This window comes from Sciurus vulgaris, assembly GCF_902686455.1.
Source record: "Sciurus vulgaris genome assembly, chromosome: 7".
NCBI lineage: Eukaryota > Metazoa > Chordata > Mammalia > Rodentia > Sciuridae > Sciurus > Sciurus vulgaris.
The window spans coordinates 73,845,875-73,871,071 of NC_136467.1; the positions used below are offsets into that span (position 1 = coordinate 73,845,875).

The following is a 25,197-nucleotide window of genomic DNA, read 5'->3' on the forward strand; positions in this document are numbered from 1 at the left end:
ATCTAGCTTATCTTCCAAAGTAGGGAAAATCTAGGAAAACTGCACCCTTTCTAAAATGGAAGCCTTTTCAAAAACTTAAAAATACGTAGTAAGTTGACATGACCATTGTTATGACTAAAACATACAAAAGGAAACGGGTAAGGTTCAAGTAGTGAAGTAGTAGAGGAAAGCGGCTGTTTTACTAACCCACCAATCAGTGGGTAGGCTGCGCTCCTGAAGCAAGACCTACTAGCATCTCTGGTTCCCGGTTATAAAAGGCAACTCGGTAGGTATTCCACCTTCTAAAAACTTTCTCCCACCCCGCTAAACTAGTATCGCCGCCTCCACGTTCCCGTGTTAAAATTGCCTACCATTAGAAAAGATCTGGAACAAGTTTATTCATCATTATTGAGCCAGCACCCAGAACTACGTCTAGCAGTTGACTATCAATAGAATTTATAGAATATAGGACTCAATAACTGACCAAGCCTTCGCAGCACTTACTTTCCCTTTCACTAAAGAGCGCCCCAGATCCTTTGCTGCTTCCGCTCAGGTCCCGCCCCTTCCGTAGTGAAGCCCTGCTCCGCCCCGTCCTCGTCCACACCACTTTACGCCCCGCCCCTTTCCCTTAAGACCCACAGACGATTACAGGAGTTTGGCGCCAACCGTGTTTTTTTTCCCCCTTTCCAAAGGCGGGAACTAGTTGTGTGCGCCGGAACGTGCTTTGCGTCTGCTCTGATTGGTTGTGGGCGCTCCGTCCCGCCTCCGCGTCCAGATTCCGCGTTGGTATTGGTGGAAATGCCAAAGAGAACTCGGCGTCCAGAAGGGAACCCGGGCTGTCTGGGGCCGGGCAGGGCGGGTAAGTTGCCGTGGGGACCCGCTTTGAGCCGGGCTGCAGGGAAGAGGCTCTATGGTGCGGTAGTCTCCAAAACCGAGACTGGCTAAGCTCGGGAAGACCGAGAGTCGGAGGAAGCTCATTTAGAACGACGGAGTGGTTGGAGTAAGGGCCGCGCCTTACGTCTGGGAACCGCAGGTAGCCACGTTCCCCCAGCCCCTGGGCGCAGCTTCTGGGCTCCCACTCCGCGTCGCTCTGCTGCCCCTGGACTGTCGCAGGAGAGGGTCCGGGAGGGGGTTGGGAGCGAACGCAGGGAGAAATTGCTATTTCGACCACTCTAAGCGCCCCTCCCCCCATCCAATCTGGCCACGGTACACACTCTTAAAAGCTTTCGAGTGGGATTCTCCGGGAAAAATGGCTTTTTCAGTGTCAGCTGATCACTTACATTGGTTGTTCTCGAAATTGTTATACCGAGAGAAGTTACCTTGGTCTGTACAGCACCTAGAACCACTCCTGACATACAGTAACTAAGATGTGAATGTAGAATTCGCGGAATCTCAGTATTTGTGTTTCAGGATCAATTTGAATTTGACTCTCTTGACTTTTCGACTTGCCCCTGATCTATCTTACTCCCAGCACCAGGACCCAAACTTTCGCCTGTTTTCTAGGCCCATCCCCCATCTCCCACAACGCCTCTTAGAAGAGGGACAGAGGCTACTAAGACAAGAATTCTCTTATCCACTTCCCTTCCCCAAATTATTTTTTCCTTGCATTTCCTTGACATTTTACAACAAGAGATGAGCTCCTTTTATGTGTGTACACACACACACACACACACACACACACACACATACATATATATAAAAGAATATCTTGATTATAAAAGAATATCTTGATTTTAGTCATCTGACTTTAGAGACAGGCCTGGGGTCTAATTCCAAACATAGCTGTTTGCCTTGGGAAAATTTCTTAATAATCTGTGTCTGTTTCCTCAGTAAAATGAGAAAAAAGAATAACATGGGCCTCATATAACATTAAGGAGAATTCAAGGCAAGTCAATAATGTATTTAGAGCATTTAGGTCAGTTCCTGGCTCCTAATAAATATGCAGTATATGACACTCTTCTGTATACTTTTAAATCATCTCTTGATTGCATAAATATCTAATACATTGTAAATGCTTTGTAAGTAGTCATTATTACTTTGCTTAGGGAATAATGACCAAAGTAAATCTGTATTCAGTATAAAAAATGTGCAGTATATAATAACCTTTGTTAGTATTTGCCCCTCACACATGCTTGGAGCCTAAAACTACACAGTTCCAATTACCTGGCCTTTTCTATTTTCCTGCACAAATGCTTGCTTTGTTGCAGTTTTTTAAAAAATAAAACTTCCTTCAGACCACCTTTTTTAAGACATTGTCCTATTACAAAAGACTAGTTGATCCTCTCATCTACTTTGCTTTCACATCTGAATCCAACAATTGTGTTTGAGTAATTGAGCTTGCAATACTGGGGGTTGAACCCAGCATTGGGTTCAAGATCTTGAACATGCTAAATACGTGCTTTACCAGTGAGCTACACCCCGGCCAGCAACTCTTTCAATTATTATGGTTCTCAGCTTTTAAAATTTTGTCTCTGTGCTTTTCACAGGTGCACCACTCCTATTAGTAATAAGTCTCATTGTAAATTGAGTTCCTCAAATGGGAGAAGGTGAGCAAGTGTAAAAAAGCTTCTTTTCCCCCAATTAATCTAATATTGTACATACTTCTTTCTCTTCTCCCTCTTTCCTTTCTTTCTAGGAGAATCCCTTGCCTTTGTGATTTCAAGAGTGTAATCTTAGCTATTATCAAGATGCTGATGAGTTCTAAATCGTAGTACCTATCATGCTGTCTCTTTTGTGCCACATATTTTTTCTAGCCCTTTGTTAGACATCTTCATTTAGATGTTGTACAGATAATTCATCATATCTTCTTTGCGTCTTCATTGCCATTTAAAGCATGACTTCTACCTTGTTATCAAAGCTAGAAACTTCAGAAAGTTGAAGAAATTGGAAATTTAATTAATTCAACAAATATTCTTTTATTGTTTACCAACCTACCATATCCTGTGCTGAGAGCTGGGGATATAGTAGTGAACAAAATGGAGATGGTCTTTGTCTTCATAGAGCTTACAGTCTAGTAGATGAGGTGGGCATTTCTCCAGGAATCTCACAATAATATAAATGTGAACTGTAAGAAGTCAGGTAGAGAAAGGACACAATGATGTAAGCAAATACTACTAAGGGCCTAACCTAGTAGGGCCAAAATATCAAAGCATTAAATAAAGGTAGGGTGTTGAGCAAAGAGTACTCCCTGTAGAATACCCATAATGGGAGGGAACAAACAACATGTTCAAGGAACTAAAAGCCAATATGGGCAGAGCATAGATTGCTGGAAATAGGGAGGAATCATAAGTAACATCGGTAGTGTGGTTAGAGGCCAGGTTCTGCAAGATCTTGAAAACAGAATTGTGATAAAATTTTATTCTAAGATCAGCAGGAAGTACTGAAAGGTTTTAAGCAGAGGAGGGAACATAATCAGATTGGCATTTTGAAAAGATAGCTCAGATTGTGGCATGAAGAACAATTTGAAATAGGGAACAGTGGACATTTTCATATACTTTCCATTAAATCTTGTTTATTATGCCACAAATCTCTCAGATCTGTTCCTTATCTTATATTTCCACTACATATAATTTAGAATGACCCCTTACTGTCTCTTGCGCTGTTTCAATAAGCCTTCCCTATTTTGCCACTAATATTTTCCATATTCTTGGTAGAGTTAAGTTTCTGAAATGCAGATTTGATTGATTTGATCATGATGTTCTCCTGCTTTGAAATCTTCAGTGTTTCCCCAAACCCCTACTGGATGATGTCTTAAGTATCTTAATCATTGGTATACCCCGAACTTTTTTTTTGTTTCTCTGGTCCTGGGGCTCAAGCCAGGCATGCTAGGCAAAGTTCTCTACCACTAAGATAAACCTCTCCCCCTGTCTCCTGACTTTTTAAAAAACTCACATTTTAATTTTGCCTTCATATATTCTAATGTGGGTATTCACATCTTATACTTGGCTTGTGAACTCAGGTAGATATGGGGAAGAGATATGGGGAGATAGTGCAAGTAAGTGGTTTGTCAACTGGAGCAAAATTTAATTGAACATAAAATGGATTTTTTTAAAACTTTGAGATAGTGAACGTTAGGACTAGAAAGGTAGGCATCAGTGTATCTCAAAGTCAGATGTATGGACTTTATTCTCTAGATAATGGGAAGTAATGGAGAATTTTTGAGCAGGAGGTGATATGGGCAGTATTGCTTTAAGAGAATTAATAATAGTTGTTTGTAACATGTATTTGGGGGTAGGGAGATAATTAGATAGCTATAATGAAGCCCTGAAACACATTGAAATGGCAAGAATGGGGACAAATGGGAGAACTATTGCAAAGGTAGTGTAAGTAGGCTATTTGGAAATGTTAGTGTTACTTCAAGAAACAGATGTGGAGATGTGAGTAAATGTTGATCTCTTTGTTTTCGACTTCGTAAGTTTTTACTTACAGGAATGTTACCATCTTATTGCTGACTGTTGGTTTGTATTTTAGTTTTGAGGCCCTTGGAGTAGGCAACAGGACTGACTATAAATCTGTTCTAATACCCCTACTTTTTGTGGTGATACTTGCTCTTTTTACCTTTTTTTTTTTTTTTCCCAATAGTTTAACCTAAAGAGATAACTTATGTTTGTGCAGTTATAGTTTATATTAAGAAACTAAACATTTTTATAAGTGCTCAAAAGGCATTTATAGTTATTGAAATTGAAATAACCACAATTCTATGAAATCCTTTAGATGTGAATTTTCCATGGTAAATGAGATTAAGTAGACTTTGTGAGAAGCCAGTGGGATTTTCTTTTTTCTTTTTCTTTTTTGCATATACACTTTTTTATTTGTTCTAATTGGTTATACGACAATAGAATGCATGTTGACACTACACAAATGGAGCATAACTTCTCATTCTTCTGGCTATACATAGTGCTGAGTCTCACACCCATAGTGTAATCACACACATATCTAGAGTAATAATGTCTGTCTCATTCTACCCTCCTTCCTATCCCCACTGCCCCACCCCTGTACTCCCCTCTGCACAATCCACAGTTCCTTCATTCTTACCTACCCCCTCCTCCCCACTTTGGATCAGCATCTGCTTATCAGAGAAGACATTTGGCCTTTGGTTTTTTTTTATTGACTTATTTCATTTAGCATGATATTCTCTAGTTCCATCCATTTACCTGCAAATGCCATAATTTTATTCTTTAAGGTTGAGTAATATTCCATTGGTATATGTACCACATTTTCTTTATCCATTCATCTGTTGAAGGGCATCTAGGTTGGTTCCATAGTTTAGATATTGTAAATTGATCTACTGTAAACATTGATGTGACTGTGTCACTGTAGTATGCTGATTTTAAGTCCCTTGGGTATAAACCGAGGAGTGGGATAGCTGGGTCAAATGGTGGTTCCATTCCAAGTTTTCTGAGGAATCTCCCTACTGCTTTCCATAGTGGTTGTACCAACCTGTCACCCACCAGCAGTGTATAAGTGTACCTTTTTCCTCACCAGTGAGATTTTCTTAAAAATAAACTATGAACTTCAGTTAATGGACTTAGACATATATTTTGGCTAGGTTATTCCTTTTGGCCCATTTCCTTGTTTAGTAGACATGTTCATGTATGTATATTAGTGTTAGGAATACAGAGATTTATAAAACTTGATCACTGCCTTCAGGTAGTTCATGGTCTATTATCCTATGTAGGATCTTCGACTCACATGTGGCTATTAAACTAAATTTTAAAAATCAGTTCTTTAGTGTGGTTGGCCAAATAATGGCCCCAAGAGATGCCCATTTCCTAATCCTGGATATCTGTGAATATATTATCTTAAATGGCAAGAGGCTTTGCAGATGTAACTAAGAATTTTGAAGTGGGGAGCATATTCTAGATAATCCTGGTAGTCACAGTGTACTCACACAAATCCTTATAAGAAGGACTCAGAAGGGCAGGAGCTAGGAAAGTCAATGGAATGATAGAAGCAAAGAGAGAAAGAAAATATGACTATGAGAAGCTGAGATTGAAAAGGAAAGAGGATGGGACACTGTTGATTTTGAAAGTGGAGAAAAAAACCACCAGCAAAGAAATGCAGGCAGCTTCTAGAAGGTGGAAAATGTAAAGAACAGATTCTCCCTTTAGTGCTCCTGTCCTCTAACTAATAAACTAATAAGTTTACTCTCTAACATACTGAAAAAACAGACTCATGATAATCAAAAATATGCCTAGTCAGGAGCAGTGGCACACACCTGTGGATCCTACCTATATGGGAGGCTGTGGTAGGAGGATTGCCCAGATTTCTTGTTCTAGTGCTTAGTATCTTCTGTTTAACATTAATGAATTTGACAGTCTGTCTCCCAATCCTGTTTGTTCTACCTGAGGTCCATTCCAACCAAGCTATTTTATTTACAATTCTACATGTATATCCTAATCAAACTTTCTTTCAAAGTTTTGCTAATGGTGTTCTCATTTAAAATTTGTACACATCCTCACAGGTATTCCCTCCATAGATAGGCAGGTACCACCTCTACAAAGCAAGTTACCAGCAATGTGTATGTTTTGTTCTTTGTACTTCTTTAAACATTTGGGAATGAATAGTGGCTAAAAGGAGACATGTAGAGGGTTTCTAGGGTGCTGAAAATAATCTGTTTCTTGATCTGAGTGGTAGTTATGTGGCTGCACTCAGTTTGTTAAAAATCATATTGCTGTATACTTATGATTTGAGCTCTTTGTCTTAGTTTGGTCAGGTGGATATAACAAAATTCCATACACTGATTGTCTTATAAACAACAGACATTTACTAATCATAGGTGTGGAGGCCGAGAAGTCCAAGATCAGACTTGGTCTCTGGTGATGGCCTGATTGTTTAAAGATGATATCTTTTTACCATCTCCTTATATGGTTAACTGGTTAAAACCCTGACCTCCTTTATGAAGGATTTTTATTGGGGTCTGGACATAGAAAATGACTCTGCCTGGCACTTACCGAAGTTTTAGACTTCTAGAAAGAAAGCAAGTATTGAGCATAAACCATATTGTTTGTGTGGGCAGTTCAGCCACAACAGTAAGCCACTTTTTATCCATTCGGGGAATAGTAGGAACCCTCATGAAATCCAAATTTCTGGACTGCAGCCTAAGGCCTTTGTAAGCCAAATAGTTGGGCCTGACTACACCACTGCTTTTCTGTTCATGATATCTCTTATCTTAATTTGCATTCCCTCCATTATTATTGAAGTTAAATATCTTTTAGTTCTAAATTTTTTTTTTCCTTTTTAACGTTTTTTGCCCATTGTTTAGCAGCAAATCTAGGAATTGTGTGCAAGTATGTACATGTGTGTTGTTTTTGTGATGCTATGGATTGAACCCAGGGCTTCACTTATGCTAGGCAAGTACTTTACCACTAAGCTACACCTCCAACCCTTCGTGTTAATATTATGTGTGTGTGTGTTTGGTGATAATGGTGATGGTCCTTATTTTAGTGCAAAAACTAAATTTATGTTTTGTACGTTCTTTTTCCTGCATTGTTAAAGACTAAACCCAAGGCCTTGGATGTATTTATAAACTGTTTTATAATTTAGTATCATATACTTTGTGCACGATTTAACCTTATAACACTTTTCAAACTTTCTTTTTATAGTTTTGACTTTTGCCCAGACAGTGTCTTTTTGAACTCAGGGGTGCTTTACCACTGAGCTACATCCTCAGCCCTTTTTATTTTTTTATTTTGAGACAGAGTTTCACTTAGAAGGCTGGCCTCAAACTGGCAATCCCCCTACCACAGCCTCCCATATAGGTAGGATCCACAGGTGTGTGCCACCACTCCTGACTAGGCATATTTTTGATTATCATGAGTCTGTTTTTTTAGTATGTTAGAGAGTAAACTTATTAGTATTTCCAAATTTAAAAGCTACTTTTTCATTTGAAGCTAGGTTTATTTTCTGAGTTGTGAGGTTGATTTTAACAGTGGAAAATTTTTATATTTAATACCTTAGATGGCAACTCTCAAAAGGAAATAGGATCATGGCAGCAGATGATGACAATGGTGATGGAACAAGTTTATTTGATGTCTTTTCTGGTAAGGTTACTTTTCCTTGTCTTTCTAAATTGACTTTTCATTTACTTATTTTTAAAATTTTTGGTGCTGGCTATTAAATCAGGGTCTTGTGCATGCTAAGCACACGCACTATCACTGATCAACAACTCAGCCTCACTTAATTTTTAAATCACAAAACCATTTACTTACTCTCATGGGAAACTGCCATTATCATCCTCTTTTCCCTGCACATAAGTAAATTAATACAATAAAGTGCCTCAATCATAAGGAGTGCTTAGTAAATGTGAACCTTTTTTTGTTTCATTTTTATGGTGCTGAGGATCAAACTCAGGGCTTCAGTACTAAGCACTGTAGTGCTGAGCTGCATCCTATATCCCCAACTCTTTTTCTTTCTTTCTTTTTTCCCTGAAATGGGGTCTTGTATTCTCCAGGCTAGCCTTAAATTCCTTGAGTTTAAGGCCTGAGTTATCTTCCTGCCTCGGCCCTTGAATAGCTGGGACTATAGGTGTACACCACAATATCCAACTGATCTTTTTTTATATCCTTTCTAGGTTCAAAATATAATCAGGTTTGCAGTTTTGCCAGTTCAAATGGTAATAACTGCTATTGACACCCAAAATAAGTATTCTAAGTATTCACTACTCTTGGAGTTAATATTTTCAGTAAGTGTATTCATCCTTGTTTAATGTTTTTCAGGGGGAAAAAAACGATCATAATGAATGGTTAGTTTGAACAAGAGAAAACCAAGACCTGGTAGTAAAATAAGCTAGGAATAAAACCCAAGGCCTCACATATGTGCTGTATAAATGCTCTGTCACTGAGGTGTATCTCCAGCACTAAATAAAAATATTTTAGATAATATGTAGAAGATAAACTTCCAAATCCTGATATAACATTATTAGTTAATTTTTTTACTTATAGTTATGCTATGGCCACGTTACATTTTTTTTTTTTAGAACATAGATACATATTACTGATGAGAATTATAATTGCTATAATGAAAAGACAGTTATATGTTTGGTAGAATTCTACTTAGAATGCTTTTAAAATTTTTTAGGGCTGGGGTTGTAGCTCATGATAGAACACTTGCATTCATGTTAACGATAGGTTTAGTCCCTAGCCCCATAAAAAATTGTTATTCGTAGATATGGAAGGGCTCACATCAAATATGGCCATTATAACCAGTCTGGGAAATATTGTTCAGTGTAATGTGATTATTTTTGCTGATGTAGTTTCAAGGTGCAGTTCTCGTATAATTTTTTAAAAATATTTTAAACCAACAGGAAAATTGAAATTATAATACAATGAACACCTTTGTCTAGACTCACAAATGGTTAAATTTTATCACATCTGGGCTGGGGATACAGCTCAGTGGTGGAATGCTTGTGTTCAATCCCCTGTGCCACAAAAGAAGTTTTATCACGTCTACAACCTTATTGAAAATTTGAAGGACAGACCTGCGTGGTTAATCTCATTTGCTTGATACAGCTCTTTTCATTTCTGTGTATTACTCTCAAGTCACTGTCCTTGCTTATACTTCTTTTTTTTCCTTCTTTCTGCAGTGCCAGTGATTGAACCCAAGGTCTTGTGCATGCTGGCAAGCACTCTACTACTGAGTTCCTTTCCTAATCCATACATTTAAAAAATAGTGATAGCTCCAGTATGCTGAGTATATTTTTAAATTCCATTTTAATTTATATATGATCTTTTTGGTTATACTTTTTTGTGTTATTTTCAGTGGTTATTCAAGGGATTGTATATACCGCTTTAACAGTTTCTATTTTTTTTATTAGAATTGTACCTTTCACAATAAAATGTAGAATCTTATATTTAGAGTTGGATTTGTCCTCTTTTTTGGGGAAGGGGGGTTTCTGTGGATTGAACCCAGAGGCATTCAACCACTGAGCCACATCCCCAGCCCTATTTTGTATTTTATTTAGAGATGGGGTCTTATTGAATTGCATCAGTCTCCTGAGCCACTTGGAATACAGGCATGCGCCATCGCACCTCGCTATCCTCTATCTTGCTCTTTATTTTATATTAGTTGTAAGCCCCGCAATGCAGTGCTATATTTACTTTAAATAATCTTTGGTTAATTTTTACTTTAAATAGTCCTATGCATCTTAATGAATTAGAACTAAGAGAAATTAGGAGGAAAAATTATACTTATATATTTATTCAATTGTTCAATCATTTACCTTGCTGGTTTGTGTAGCGTACTTTAGCATCCCAGTAAATCATTTTACCCTCATTCTCCATTTCCTTCTTGACTCCAGATAAGCATTATATGAGAACTTTTGATATTATCCTATAGATCACTAAGATTTGCTCCTTCCCCCTCTCTCTTTTGCTTTCTTTCTACAGTTTGGGTAGTTTCTAATCATTTACTTAGTTCACTGACTCTTTTGTCAAGTACATTCAGTAATATTTTTTTTAATATGCTGTTACCAGCTTTAGATTTGGTTCTTTTTGTTTCTATTTCTCTGCTGAGATTTTTCTGTGTAGTAATTTTGGATTATATTTGTGACATTATGTATGATATGATATAGGCACTGGTTTCTGTTACGTTCCTCTAAAGTATTGCTGCTATTCTTAATTTTAGCATATTTAACTTAGCTGAACTTAAAACTTTTGTCTCCCTTGTTATGGATATCAGCTGAAATCTCTGTTCAGATAGTTTAGCTTTAGCTATCTTTTTGGAGTTCTACCCTTTGTGGAGGTTGCACAGATAATTGGGGTAGAATTTGGAGAAACCCCTCCTTGGCTTTCTGGACTTCTCCTCTTATCTTCTAATTGGTGTTGTCTACTCAAAAGTTTTTCATCAGTTCCTCAAGCCATTAAGACTAGAAGTTTCAACTGGGTGTGGTTGCACTTACCTGTAATCCCAGCTGTTCTAGAGGCTGAGGCAAGGGATCACAAGTTTCAAAGGCAGCCTCAGCAACTTAGCAAGGCCCTAAGCAACTTAGTAAGACCCTGTCTCAAAATAAAAAATAAAACAGGCTGGCGATGTGGGTTAGTGATTAAGCATCCCTGGGTTCAGTCCCTGGTAACAAAAAAAAGAAAGACTAGAGGTTTCCATTTATTTTTTCTGTGCTTAGTGTAGCTCTAACTAGAGCAACATGAACTTGTCCTATAAAAAGCAGTAATAAGAGAGAGATGGGAAACTCCTGCAATCTTCTTTCAGATATGTCTTTCCGTCCTTCCAACCCCTGTAGTGCTAGAAATTTAGGGTCTTGCACATTCCCAGTTTTTGCCTGCTTTGAACTGTTCTCTGACTCTTCAGAGAGCTTTTAATATTTGGTTTAGCATTTATAGTTGTTATCTGCAGGAGGATTGGTCTGATAGAAACCAGTCTATTATTACTGAAATTAAAACCTTCTCAGTATGTAATTGAAAGTCAATTTTAAAATTGAAAGTAGTTAAGTTACAAATCGCCATGCCAAAATCTTCCTGTTTATAAGTGTATAGAAAAGCTTGTCTTTTGGGGAGCAGAATAAAAAAACTTTTCCTGGTCTTGCACAGCAGGAAAAAAAAAACTTAGTCTATAAAGTCAGTTTTAACTAGTCTTTGCTGTTCTTGCAGCTTCTCCTCTTAAAAATAATGATGAAGGCTCATTGGACATATATGCTGGGTTGGATAGTGCTGTTTCTGGTATGTAAATTCCATGAAATAGTCTCATTTTGTTTGTTGTTTTTTATTTTTTTTTATTAGCACTTCCTAGTATCCTAATAGTTCCTAAATTTGCCCATTCTTTGAAACGATTACACTCGGGTAATTTTCTTATTGCCAAAAGCTTGATCAGTAAAGCAAATTAGCATGCAATTTTGTCAATCAGTCAGGGCTCAGATTTATACGAACCTTGTATTTTGTACCATTGAAATGCCACTGGTACTATTGTGTGTACATGTTATTGCTCATTCCTATCACTGGTTGCAAGATGTTAGAACATTTGGAAAGTCTTGTTAATAAATATTTTCAAATGTATCAATAAGAATAATATGCAGATAGTCTGGAACCTATCTAAATTAGAAAACTTTTCTATATTAGATCTCTCAGTGTTTTGAACAAACATGATTATCACACTTGATTTAGATAAATCAGTATTCCAGCTGTCATCCATGAAATCAGTATAGATTTGGATGAAATATAGGAGAGGGAGAAATATAGAGGAAGACTCGATATCAAAAAGCCCAATGAATATTTTAATGTAAAGAGTTTTTATTTGTTTTAGACAACACTTCAAAATCCTGTGTGCCATCCAGAAATTGTTTGGATTTATATGAAGAGATCCTGACTGAAGAAGGAACTGCAAAAGAGGCAACATACAATGATGTATGAGTTACCACAATTATTAAAGACAGTTATTTACTCTTGTAACTCTCAAAGAGCAGGCAGCAACTTACTATTGATCAACTATTTTGTGTTTAGGAATTAATTCTTAAATTAAAAGAATATTTAAGTCAGTTTCTGCCTTCAGACCTGCTTTTTAAAGGAATGCTTTCTGAATAGTTGTCTAAATTTAATTATAATTTTGCTTGACTAAATTGAGTGTCTCAATATATAAAACCTCACTCAGCAGGCTATCAGTGTAATATAACATTTTTAGTTTTTCATAATTTGTACTGTTACATTGTATATTGCATAACATGTCCTGTGACTTAAATGAGACAAATTTCTACCGTATTTGAAGTTTTAAGATTTAAAGGTTGAATGTGAAACTTAAAAAAAACTAATTATTGGTAGACCAAACTTTGCAAACTAACATCTTATTAATACTTTTTTTTTTTTAGTTGTTGTTGGACCTTCATTTTATTCATTTATACACAGTTCTGAGAATCACACATGCTCAGCAAGCACTCTACCACTGAGCTACAACCCCAGCCCTTATTAAATACTTTTTAGTAGACACAGTCCTCTTTGTGGATTGGTTTGCAAAATTTTAAATATTTTGAAATATCATTAAGCTAAGAAAATACTTTAGTATGATGCTTAAATTAATCTTTTATATTATACAGTTGCAGGTAGAATATGGAAAATGTCAGCTGCAGATGAAAGAGCTGATGAAAAAGTTTAAGGAAATACAAACACAGGTAGGATTATAATGAATATTTTATTTTTGCCTTGTTAACTTTTTAAATCAAACTTTAAAATACCCTGGTTCAATCCCCAGGATTGAGAAATTTAAAAAAGAACTTAATATTTCCAGCTTGGCCAGTATTGCAGCTACTAAGGAGACAGAGGCAGGAGGTTCGTTCAAACCCACTTCAGGGTCAGACTGGGAAACATAGTAAGACCCAGTTTCTTCTGAAAAAGTATACTTTTTGTTGTTGTTACAAATAGAAATTATGTTCAAATGTTGTTACTTTATATAAAGAAGCTGGGATTTTGTTTTCATTTTTGTTTTTGGTGTTGCTGGAGCTCAAACCCAGGATCTCATCATGCTGGGCAAGCACTTTACCAGTGAGATATACCCCAACCCTACTTTTTTGTTATTGTTATTATAAATAGAAATTGAAGTGATGGCAGTTTATAAAGGTTTGTTTTCTCTTTCTGCTAGAGATTGAACCCAGGGCCTGGCACTTGCTAAGCATGTGCTCTATTACTGAGCTACACATCCTGCCCTTGACATTGTTTCTTGATTTGATGAAATTAACAAAGGAAAGCTGCTTTAATTATAAAATGACATCAATATAAAAAAATCTGTTAGACCAATTAATAAATTATAACATTTATGGAAATGGTAGGTGGTTTAAAACAACATTTTTTTTTTTTTTTTTTTTTTTTTTTGTAGGTGAACACAATAATTTATTTATATGTGGTGCTGAGGATTGAACCCAGTGCCTCACATGTGCTGGGCTAGCACTCTACCACTGATCCACAACCCCAGTCCTTAAAACAATGTGGTTTTGAAGATCAAAGATTTAGAATGGTTTTTGTGGGAAAATGGTGATGATGACTTCATAGTTTTTGCCAAAATGACCCATTTTGTGGTTGTGCTGCAAAAAATTAAGAATTTGATGTCCTATTCTGATTTTACTTTTTGGTAAAATTAGTTCTTTTCTGTTTATTTTTCCCTGAAAGAACCAATCAGCTCTAGATTTTGTTCTTTGCTCATCTAAAAACTACTTGGTAGTTTCAGGTTTAACTTCAGTTGTTACATATAATAAAATTCTTAGCAACTTTTAAGAGAGTGACCCATGCAGAAAAGTTTCTTCCTGATGTTTATTGTTTTTATATCTTGAACCCTTTTGTGAGTGGGCCTTTCCTGGTCCTACGTATCTTCTCTGACTCTTACTTCCCTGGCTATATAATGGGGAGTATAGTAATTTCTCATGGGCTTTTTTTTTTTTTTTTTTTTTTTTTTTTGAGAATTATATAAGATAAAATGATGTCTCATGCCTGGCATGGTTAGCATTCAATAATTGCTAACTAATATAAGTGTATATTAATAATCCTGTAGATATGTACTTTATTAATGTATTTTATTAAAATATATTTCAGAACTTCAGCTTGAAAAATGAAAACCAGTCTCTTAAGAAGAATATTTCAGCACTTATCAAAACTGCCAGAGTGGAAATAAACCGCAAAGATGAAGAAATAAATAATCTTCACCAAAGGTATAACTAATGGATGTGTATGTTTTAAATTATGTGGGTATTGATATGCAGAATAGTTTTGACTTTCAGAAGAAAAATGAAAATACTTGTTTTATTGTACTGTATTTAGTGAGAGTAGTAACTAATGTGTCAATGGTTTATTGTCATAATGATATACAGGTATCATATTATTTATAGAACATTGCCACATACCTTCCTGAGTTTATTCCATTTTCTAAAACACCTGGTATCTTAATTCTAATACTCTTTGTCTCTGAGAAGATTATGTTTATGTTTATGGGTCCTTCTAGGTCCCATATCAAATTATTAAACTATTAAGAGGTTAGGGATTTGGGGTGGGGGTAGTTCAGTGGTAGAGCATGTGCATGAGGTCCTGAGTTCAATCCCCTAGCACATACATAAGTAAAGGATGTATGCTTATAGCCCTTGTTAATAAACAGCCCTTAAACTGAGTCTCAATTATTTATTCTTTTCTCTCTCAAGTGGCTTTTCTCTATTTTTCTCTCTCTGTTATTTAATTGGGGAGAGTCTCTGCTGCAGAAAAATTTGTACCATTCCTCCCTTTCATAGCCAGACATCTGAAAAAGTTGTCTGAACTGGCTCTTTCCATTTCCTCTCTTTCTGCTCACTCTTGAACCCAATCCACTCTGACTTCTGCCTCCATTGATCTACCAAAAGTAGCTTTCGTTTTGGTCAGTAGTGACCGCCACTAAATCCATCAAATAGTTTTGACTTCCATTTAACTTGTCCCTTTGTACATTGTTTGACACAGGTGACCCACCTTCCTTCTTGAAATAGTCTCTCATTTTGGTTTTAGTGAGTTTTCCTCCTATAATTAGTTGTAGTTTGAGTTCCTCAAAGCTCAAGCCTATGTCCTTTTCTTTCTCTGTCAGTATTTTATTTTATTGGTACAGGAGTGCTTTACCACTAAGCTACTGTTTTTTATTTTGAGATGGGTTGCTTAGGGCCTTGCTGGGTTGCCGAGGCTGGCCTCCTGCCTCAGCCTCCCAAGTTGCTGGTATTATAGGAGTTCACCACTATTCCCAACTCTGTTGGTATTTTCTTAATAAGATAGTCTTACCCATGCTAGATCAGTTTCATTTATATGTATATACCTACTTCATATCTGCACATAAATGTCTTTAAAGATTTTTTAAATGACCTCAACCAAAAATGATTTATCATTAAAACATTTTCATTGTTCCCTAGCTTAGTGAATTGTCCTGTCATTTATTTGATTAGTGTAAACTAGAGACTAGAGTTGGGTCACTGTTCGATTTTTTTTTTTTAAATTAAAAATTTTTTTAGATGTTGAAGGGCCTTTATATTATTCATTTGTTTTCATGCAGTGCTGAGAATATAACCCAGTGCCTCACACAAGCTAGGCAAGCACTCTACCACTGAGCCACAACCCTGGCCCGCACTGTTTAATTTATTGTCTGTAGTAGAATACTCGTGAGAGTAGAAGGAATACTGTCAGTAATTATATACCAAGATTGCTCAGCAAGTTGGGACACATAGTCATCTGCATAAAAATCATTGATACTTAATTCTCCATCATTCCTCCAATCCAGATTGATACCACATTCTGTTGATGTTTATGACTTTTTGATCTTGCAGATCTCTTTTCTCTAGTTTCTACAGTTGTTTCTCCATTCTGTTCCCATTTGAACTGATAGTAATCTTTCTGCTGATATCTGTGCATCCATTTTTATTCTCTCTAACCTCTGGTTGTCTCTTCTTGGTATTACAGCCATAGAATACCTTCTGAAGCATAAATCTGGGCATCATACTGCCAACAAAAATTACCACATCCATTCCACTTTTTTTTGTATGTTTTGCATTACTGGACTTTAAACCCAGTGGCATTCTACCACCGAGCCTCATCACTAGTCTTCATTTTTTTGAGACAGGGTCTTGCTAAGTTGCCAAGTCTGACCTGAACTTATCATCCTCTTGCCTTAGCTTCCCTAGTGATTGGGATGACAGGTATGCAGCACCACACCTAGCCTCAATTTGAGTTTTGAAAAATCACTGTTATGGGAGTTCAAGAGGATAAACTTACTACAAAAACTGCAGTGAGCTCTTTTATTGCTAGAAAAACTATCAGTGTTCTGAAACACTAATATAAACCTTAATGCTTAAACTTATTTTTAATAGTCAATACATGTCATTCTCCTAAGAAAAGAATCACAGTGCTTTATTTCTTTTTAGTTTTTCATAGTGTGATCCACTTTAAGATGGCTGTTGTTGCTGTGCATTACTATGGAATTGTGTTCAAAATAGACAAATTAGGTTAGAGCATTCTATAAGGTTTGTTTGATCATGTCTGTTTTCTAACTTCCTTCTATTTTCCTCTTCTAGTTTTCCTTCTGTTTTGGTCAGGCTAGAATACATGTGAATAACATTTGGAAGATTATTAAATCGCAACTAACTTTGCTTTTTTGTTGTTAATTTCTTTTTTCTCAATAGATTGTCTGAGTTTCCACACTTTCGGAATAATCATAAAACTCCAAGGACATCAGATACAGTTAAAACAAAAGATCTTAGATCCCGATCTCCTCATTTGGATTATTGTTCAAAGACTGATCACAGAGTTAAAAATGATGTGTCTAAAGATGTACATCATAATACTTCACTGCCAAACCTGGAAAAGGAAGAAAATTCACATTCTGAGAAAAAGAACACTTCACATTTGCCTACATCCATTGAGAAGCACTGTACTAATGGTGTCTGGTCACGTTCCCATTATCAGGTTGGTGAAGGTAGTGCAAATGAGGATAACAGAAGAGGGAGAAAAGATACTAGACACAGCCAGTATAGTAGAGGAACTGATAGAACGCGAAAAGATGTGAGTAATAGCTGTGGTGATGGTGAACCAAGGAATACAGAAACTAGTCCAAGACTTCAAGGACGTACCGAGAAACATGGTAAAGGTGAACAAAAAGCGGAGAACAAAAATTCAAATTTCAAAAGTAACACAGATTCGGATCATAGGAGTGAACGCAGCAGCTCTTCTTGGGAGAAGGAGACCTCCAGAGAAAGGTCACATGCTCGAGTTGAATCTCAAAATGATAAAAAACTAGAAAAACAAAGTGAAAGGTCACAAAATACAAATAGAAAAGAACTTAAATCACAGGACAAAGAAGAAAGAAAAGTTGATTCCAAACTTAAATCAGGAGGAAAGGAACAGGATCACTGGAGAAGATCTGAACGAGCACCACCTCCCCATTCTAAGAATGAAATCAAATCCTCTCATAATTCCAGTAAATACCATCTGGAAGAGAGAAGAGGACGGGAGGACTGTAAAAGAGACAGGTGGGTAAACAGTTATGGTTTTCAAGATGGGAGATGTTCATCTTCTCTTTCAAGCAGTAGAACCCATAAACACATGGACTCCAAGGAAGCCGATGCTATGCACCACAGGGAAAATACACCTTTAAAACCTGAAAGGCACAGAACTGAAGATAAGAGGAAAAGAGAACGAGAGAACAAAGAGGAGAATAGACATATGAGAAATGACAAAAAATCACCTTTAGAACATCTGCAAACTAATAAAGAAACTAAGAAAACCACTACTGATTTAAAGAGACAGAATGAGCCAAAGTGTGATCAAAGTGAAGTCTCTATTAGCAAAGTTTCTGAAGGAACAGATAATAAAGAGTTTGCTGTGAAAGGTGAGAATGGTCAAAATGAAACCAAAAACAAAGACTTAAAGTTAAGTTTTATGGAAAAATTGAACTTAACTCTTTCTCCTGCAAAAAAACAATCTGTTTCTCAGGATAATCAGCTTAAAATAATAGATGCTCCCAAGCCCAGTGGTGGTTGTGATTTAGAGTCCTCGGTACAGTCTGAAACAGTGACATGTGTGCCTTTTGTCAGTGAACATATCACAGAGGAAAACAAATCAAAGTTACTGGAACCAAAGGATGCTCTTCCAGCAGTGTCTGAATTCAGGGTGGTTATTCCAGAAAGCAAACTGGAAGAAGAAAATAGTTTGCTGGTTAAATCTGTTGAGAATACTATGCCTTGTGAAATGACCATTTGTTGTACAGAGACTTCCTTCTCAACACCTGTGCAAATGGAACAAACAGAATCCTTGTTTCCATCAACAGAAATGGGAGAGACTGTTGACGGTGCAAGGGCAGAAGCCTCTGTGATAATGGATGTATTACAAATAGATGTTTCTCAAAACTTTGTTCTGGAATTGGATACCAAAAGACAAGAGGGTTTGAATTCTTGTATTTCTGAGGGTATTCAGATGAAAGAGGCTACTTCAACTAAAGTGACTGAAACCAGTGAAACACAGCTGCCATCTTCAATTGAAGGAACTGTTATTTCACCTGTAGTCCATTCAGAACATGAAAATCCCAAATTTGAGCCTTCTCTTGTAGATATACCTCTGGTTGAGAGTAAATCTTGTCATTTGGAGCCTTGCTTACCTAAAGAGACTTTAGCATCATCTCTTCAGCAGATTGAATTAATGGACCACAGAATGGAAATCGGGGAAACGAACTCAGTATGTCATGATGATGAGAATTCAGTTTTGAGCATTGACCTTAATCACCTGAGACCTATTCCAGAAGCCATCAGTCCTCTGAATAGTCCAGTGAGACCTGTAACAAAAGTTCTTAGAATGGAAAGTCCATCTCATGTTCCATTGTATAACAACATTCATAAAGGTAATAGCTTACTTGTGTTAGTTTCCACAACTCATCTTTTTTGATGAGTGTAAATTACATAAGCAAGGTAAAGTTGATGTTTTTTCTTTTCTGATAACAGGAGAGTAATTAGCATTATTCAGACCTCTTTGATAACTAGTAGTGTACATTAGCCTTTAGTCTAAATGAAGATAATTCTTAATTTTTATTTTTCCTTGTACTGGGGATTAAACCCAGGACCTTCCATGTGCTAATAAGCATACACTCTTCACTGAGCTATGTCCCCACTCTTTTAATTCTTCATTCTTTATACAAAAACTGAGCAATTAAATAGATTGTTTCAAATATTCTTTAAACATTTTCATGTGTGTGTATGTATGTATTGATGCTGGGGTTTGAGTGTGCTAGTTACATATTCTACCACTGAAGCTACATCCCCAGCCCAACCTTCAGATATAATTTTGCAGTTCAGAAGTCATCATCAGATGCATATAGTAGGTGATACTGCTAAAATGAAGGAAAGATTATCCAGCTGACCAAACTCTGCAGTTGTCAGACACCTGAAAATTTTTGTTTTATTTTTTGGTTTTTTGTATTGCTGGTGATTAAACTTTTAAGCTTCACCACATAGTAAGCATATATTCTAACTACTAAGCTACTATCCCAGCCTCTTCTAAGCTCTTTGTCAAACAGTAAAAACCAAATTAAATGAGTAAGCCAAGCTGGTTGCAGTGGCTTGTGCCTGCAATCCCAGCAACTTGGGAAGCAGAGACAGCAGGATCACCAGTTCAAGGCCAGCCTCAGCAACTGAGTGAGGCCCTGTCTTAAAATAAAAAATGAGAAAGGCCTGGGGATGTAGCTCAGTGGTAAAATACCACTGGTTTTGATCACCAGTACCTAAAGAAAGCATGAAAAGGATTATTAGGTATTAATATTCTGCTGTTTAAAAGAAGACTGTTAAAATAATAAATTAGTATTAGGTATTAATATTCTGTTTAAAAGAAGACTGTTAAAATAATAAATTGCCTCAGTATTTGGTTTTTTTGTTGTATTTAAGATGGAACTGTAAAATGACTAAGACTCAATGATCATGTGACTTTAATATACTTTTCTCTTCCCCAGATGTGATTCCACCAAATTCTCATTGTACCTCTAAGAGTCAGTCTGATCTCAATAAAGAAAATCAAAAACCAGTTCTTAAATTTGATATATGTACAGAAGAAGCCTCCTGTAAGAATTCATCTTTAGATGAATTAGAAGAAGGAGAAATCATAAGTGACAATGAAAACCCTAAGCCACAAAAAAATATGGACAGAACTGCCAAACCTAAAGCTGCTGCTGAAGTGCAGAAAACTAGCCCAGGAAGGAGGAAAAATACCATGCGTTTGGATATAGAGCATAGGAAAACATCTGTAAAAACCCACCAAACCAGTAGCAAATGGAATAAAAGGCCAAGTGAATCTAATAGATCTTCAAAAACAGACAGGAAAGATAAAACAATGAGTCCTTCTAGCTTGGAAAAGATAGTTTCAATTATTGTTGTACCCTCTTCTGTCCGAGAGATTATGCATATGTTGCGAATGATAAGAAAACATGTGAGAAAAAATTATATGAAGTTCAAGGTTAAATTTTCATTGATACAATTTCATAGAATCGTTGAGTCAGCAATTTTGAGTTTTACATCACTAATTAAACATCTTGACTTATCCAAGATCTCTAAGTCAGTGACTACTTTACAGAAGAATCTCTGTGATGTTATAGAATCTAAACTTAAACAAGTTAAGAAGAATGGCATAGTTGATCGCTTATTTGAACAGCAGCTACCAGATATGAAAAAAAAATTGTGGAAGTTTGTAGATGAACAACTCGATTATTTGTTTGCAAAGCTTAAGAAAATACTGGTAAAGTTTTGTGATTACATAAACTTTGGAAGTGACAGTGATGAAGGAAAACCTGAAAAAACATGTAAAGACAAAAAACATTATTCAAATTCACAGAAGAGGAATGTGGATAACTCCAACAAAAAAATGCTGAGAGAAAAATTGCCCAAACCAGAAGACTCTGTGAATTGTAAGTCTTTGCTGGGAAGTAAAAAATCTGAGGAAAAACATCAAGTCCAAAATAACTCCAGTCTTAACACAGTGAAGCATGACATTAAAAGAAATTTCAACACTTGCTTTGATAGTATAAAAATCTCTCAGTCTGCTGAGCACGCTTTGGAACTAAATTGTCCAAGCATCTCAAAGCCAGGGAAAAATGAAGGCAACACCATAGAGGATACACAGACATCCCAGCATGCAGCTTTAAAGCCAGAACGCAGTTTTGAGATTCTTACTGAACAGCAAGCATCTAGCCTAACTTTTAATTTAGTGAGTGATGCACAGATGGGTGAAATATTTAAAAGTTTGTTGCAAGGTTCTGATCTTTTGGACAACAGTGTTAACTGTACTGAAAAAACTGAGTGGGAGTTAAAGACTCCAGAGAAACAGCTTCTAGAAAGTCTTAAGTGTGAATCTATTCCAACTTGTACAACAGAAGAACTAGTTTCAGGAGTAGCTTCTCCATGTCCTAAAATGATTAGTGATGATAATTGGTCATTATTATCATCTGAAAAAGGTCCATCTCTGTCCTCAGGGCTTTCATTGCCAGTTCATCCTGATGTGTTGGATGAAAGTTGTATGTTCGAAGTGTCTACTAACACAGCTTTAAGTAAAGATAATGTATGTAGTTCAGAAAAGAGTAAGTCCTGCATTTCTTCCATACTCCTTGAAGATCTTGCGGTCTCTTTAACAGTGCCATCACCTCTGAAGTCGGATGGTCACCTCAGTTTCTTAAAACCTGAAGTTTTGTCTAGTTCAACTCCAGAGGAAGTTATTAGTGCACATTTTAGTGAAGATGCCTTACTTGAGGAAGAGGATGCATCTGAGCAAGACATTCACTTAGCTCTGGAGTCTGATAACTCAAGTAGTAAATCAAGTTGTTCTTCATCATGGACAAGCCGGTCTGTTGCTCCAGGTTTTCAGTACCATCCTAATCTACCCATGCATGCTGTCATAATGGAAAAATCCAACGATCATTTCATTGTAAAAATACGACGTGCGGCACCATCCACCTCCCCTGGTCTTAAACAGAATGTGGCTGATGAATCATTGGTGTCTTTGCCAGGAATTGGAAAGAAAGCTGATGAAGCAGCAGAAAAAGAATGTATTTTGGGTCAGAACACAGTTTTTAAGTCTCCAGAGTTGGAATTAGAAAATTCCAACAAAATTGTTGATAGCAGTAAATCAATTCATGAAGAACAGGACTCTGTGATACAAACACAGGTTCCTGATATATATGAATTTCTTAAAGATGCTTCAGGTAAAATGGGTCATAATGATGAAGTGACTGGTGATTGTTTTAAATTGCATCCAGTTTGGGAACCAAAAGTGCCTGAAAGCATTGAAGAATTGCCTTCAGTGGATGAAATCCCACATTCTGTAGTGGATCATCTTCCAAACTCGTACATAGACCTAACAAAAGATCCGGTCACTGAGACCAAAAACTTGGGGGAATTCATAGAAGTAACAGTTTTAAATATCAATCAGTTGGAATGTCCTGGAGGAAACTTAGATAAAAATGCTCAAATATTGAATAATTCTTTACACCCTGATACTATAGGTGCATTTATTGATTTGACACAAGATGCTTCAAGTGAGAGTAAAAATGAAGGTAACCATCCTGTTTTAGCTATTGAAAGTTTGGATTGTCAGGTGATATGTGTAGATGAAGATAACAGTAAGGAAGAAAAGGTGCAAATAGCACACAGGCCTTTGGAATGCATTGTTGAAGAAAACTATATAGATTTGACCACAGAATCTCCTGGTATATATGAAGTAAAAAAGGATGATTTAAAATCAGAGCCCACATCAATTTCTGATGGTTTAGAATTTCCTGGGACTTTGGATAATGCTCTAAAGAAGAGAAAAAATTTTTCTGATCTAAATCATTCTTCTCAGAAAAAACAAAGAAAGGAAACAGACTTAACCAGTAGGGAAAAGACCAAACTTGGCCAAGATTCTGGTGAAAATGGTGAAGGTCATCAAAAGAAAACCAATAAGAAAAAGCTCCCTACGGTGAATAAAGATCCCTCATCATTAAAGGCAAGTCCAAGGATTAAGGATTCATCAGTAGCACTCAACAGTTCTACAAGCCTTTCTGCAAAGAATATTATTAAAAAGAAGGGAGAAATTATAGTTTTGTGGACAAGGTAAGGATCTTGTGAGACATTAATCACCAGGAAATTTTAAGAAATTAGCAATCTAGTCTATCATCAGATTTTTATCATCCTACAAATAAGGAAAAGTGGGTTGAGGAGTGTAGCTGAGTGGTAGAGTGCCTGCCTAGCATGTGCAAGGCTCTGGGTTCAGCCCCTAACACTGCAATAAATAAATAATAACAATAGTAAATTAGTTACAAAAAAAAAAATGAAGAGCTATTTCAAAAAAGTGACCAAAGTTAGTTGAAGATACCAGGGTACATTCTGGCTATACTGTACAACAATTTGTAGTAATAACTTTTAACTAGGGTTATGAATTAACCATCTAGAGATTTTCACTGTGTTTTTTCAGTTACAAAGAAAAATTTTTTTCATTTGGAAGGAAATAATATAAGCACATTTTAAAAAGAAGGAATGACATGGTAAAAGAGATTAAACAAAACCTAGGAGCTTTGGTAATTTATTTTTCCCTTAATTAAAACTTTACAAATAGTTTCATAGGGTGTACTTTTGAGTTTTATGTGAACTTTTTGAGAAATGCAGATTTTAAGATCCCACTTAAGTTGGGTTTGGGGGGCACATGTCTATAGTCTGTAATCTCAGCTACTCAGAAGGCTTAAGGCAAGATCTCAAGTTTGAGATCTGCCTGGGCAACTTGGTGAGACCCTATCTAAAGATAAAAATAAAAAGGACTAAGCATGTAGCTCAGTGGTAAAGCACCACCAGTTTCAATCCCCACCCAGTACCACAAAAAAAAAAAAAAGTAAAATAATTTATAATTGTGTTTCTCAGAGATAGCCATTGTGAATATTCTGATCTTTTTCTTATGGGTTTCAATTAAAATGTCACTTCTATTCATTAACAGTAAGGCAGTGGAATATATTACCTTTCTGTCCCGATTGTATAAAAGCTAAATACAATTTTCCTCCTCAGAAATGATGACCGGGAAATTTTATTGGAGTGTCAGAAAAGAGGGCCATCACTGAAAACGTTTACATATTTAGCTGTCAAGTTGAATAAAAATCCAAATCAGGTAACAGCCCAATTTTTATATCTCTATTGATTCACCAGTGTTACTACTTTACATATGTAGATATAATTTTTAACAAAATATGTAATTTTTAGTAGCTGACCTCCTTAAAAATATGGCTCTGTATAGGACTATTAAACTTGGTGGTTGTACCAGATGCTGTGGTGTACCCCTGTAATCCCAGCAGTTTGGGAGGCTGAGGCAGGAGGATGGCATATTCAAAGCCAGCCTTAGCAACTTAGTGAGGCTCTAAGCAACTTAGCAAGACCATGTCTCAAAATATCAAAAGGTCTGGGGATGTGGCTCAGTGGTTAAGCACCCCTGGGTTCAATCCCTGGTACCAAAAACAAAACAAAAATTTTGATTGTAGAAGAATTATGACTGAAAAGATCCTCATTTTTTTCCCTGTGTATTACCATTTACTTGTTTGATCAGGCAATTTGGTAGTTTGCTTGTTTAATAAAATTTAATATTGAAAAGTTAATTAAACATTCACTTATATTATAAAGGTATTTCATTTTTCTAAAAAATATTTCATATCTTTATTGAGGATAATTTTTTTCTGTCTTCAGATAGTTTGCAAGAATATTCATCAAAGATGATAAAATGTTGAGATTTATGATCACTCTTA

At 36.3% G+C, this 25,197-nt stretch overlaps 1 protein-coding gene across 4 annotated transcripts in view; it reads left to right on the forward strand.

Annotated features, from left to right (window-relative positions):
* Positions 1 to 808: 808 nt before the first annotated feature.
* Positions 809 to 25,197, forward strand: part of CASP8AP2 (caspase 8 associated protein 2) — a 57,486-nt gene continuing 33,097 nt past the window's right edge. For 3 of the 4 annotated variants that reach the window (XR_013764969.1, XM_079146704.1, XM_079146705.1), the window contains exons 1-9: positions 809 to 1,012; positions 7,939 to 8,021; positions 11,583 to 11,651; positions 12,232 to 12,332; positions 13,016 to 13,090; positions 14,502 to 14,617; positions 17,090 to 19,299; positions 20,401 to 23,527; positions 24,470 to 24,569. Coding sequence is in view for 3 of the 4 variants with exons in the window: in XM_079146704.1 (XP_079002830.1) it covers positions 7,967 to 8,021; positions 11,583 to 11,651; positions 12,232 to 12,332; positions 13,016 to 13,090; positions 14,502 to 14,617; positions 17,090 to 19,299; positions 20,401 to 23,527; positions 24,470 to 24,569 (5,853 nt within the window). In the remaining variant the exon portion in view is untranslated. The remainder of the gene's footprint in view (positions 1,013 to 7,938; positions 8,022 to 11,582; positions 11,652 to 12,231; positions 12,333 to 13,015; positions 13,091 to 14,501; positions 14,618 to 17,089; positions 19,300 to 20,400; positions 23,528 to 24,469; positions 24,570 to 25,197) is intronic. The other variant, XM_079146703.1, reaches the window with a different exon arrangement.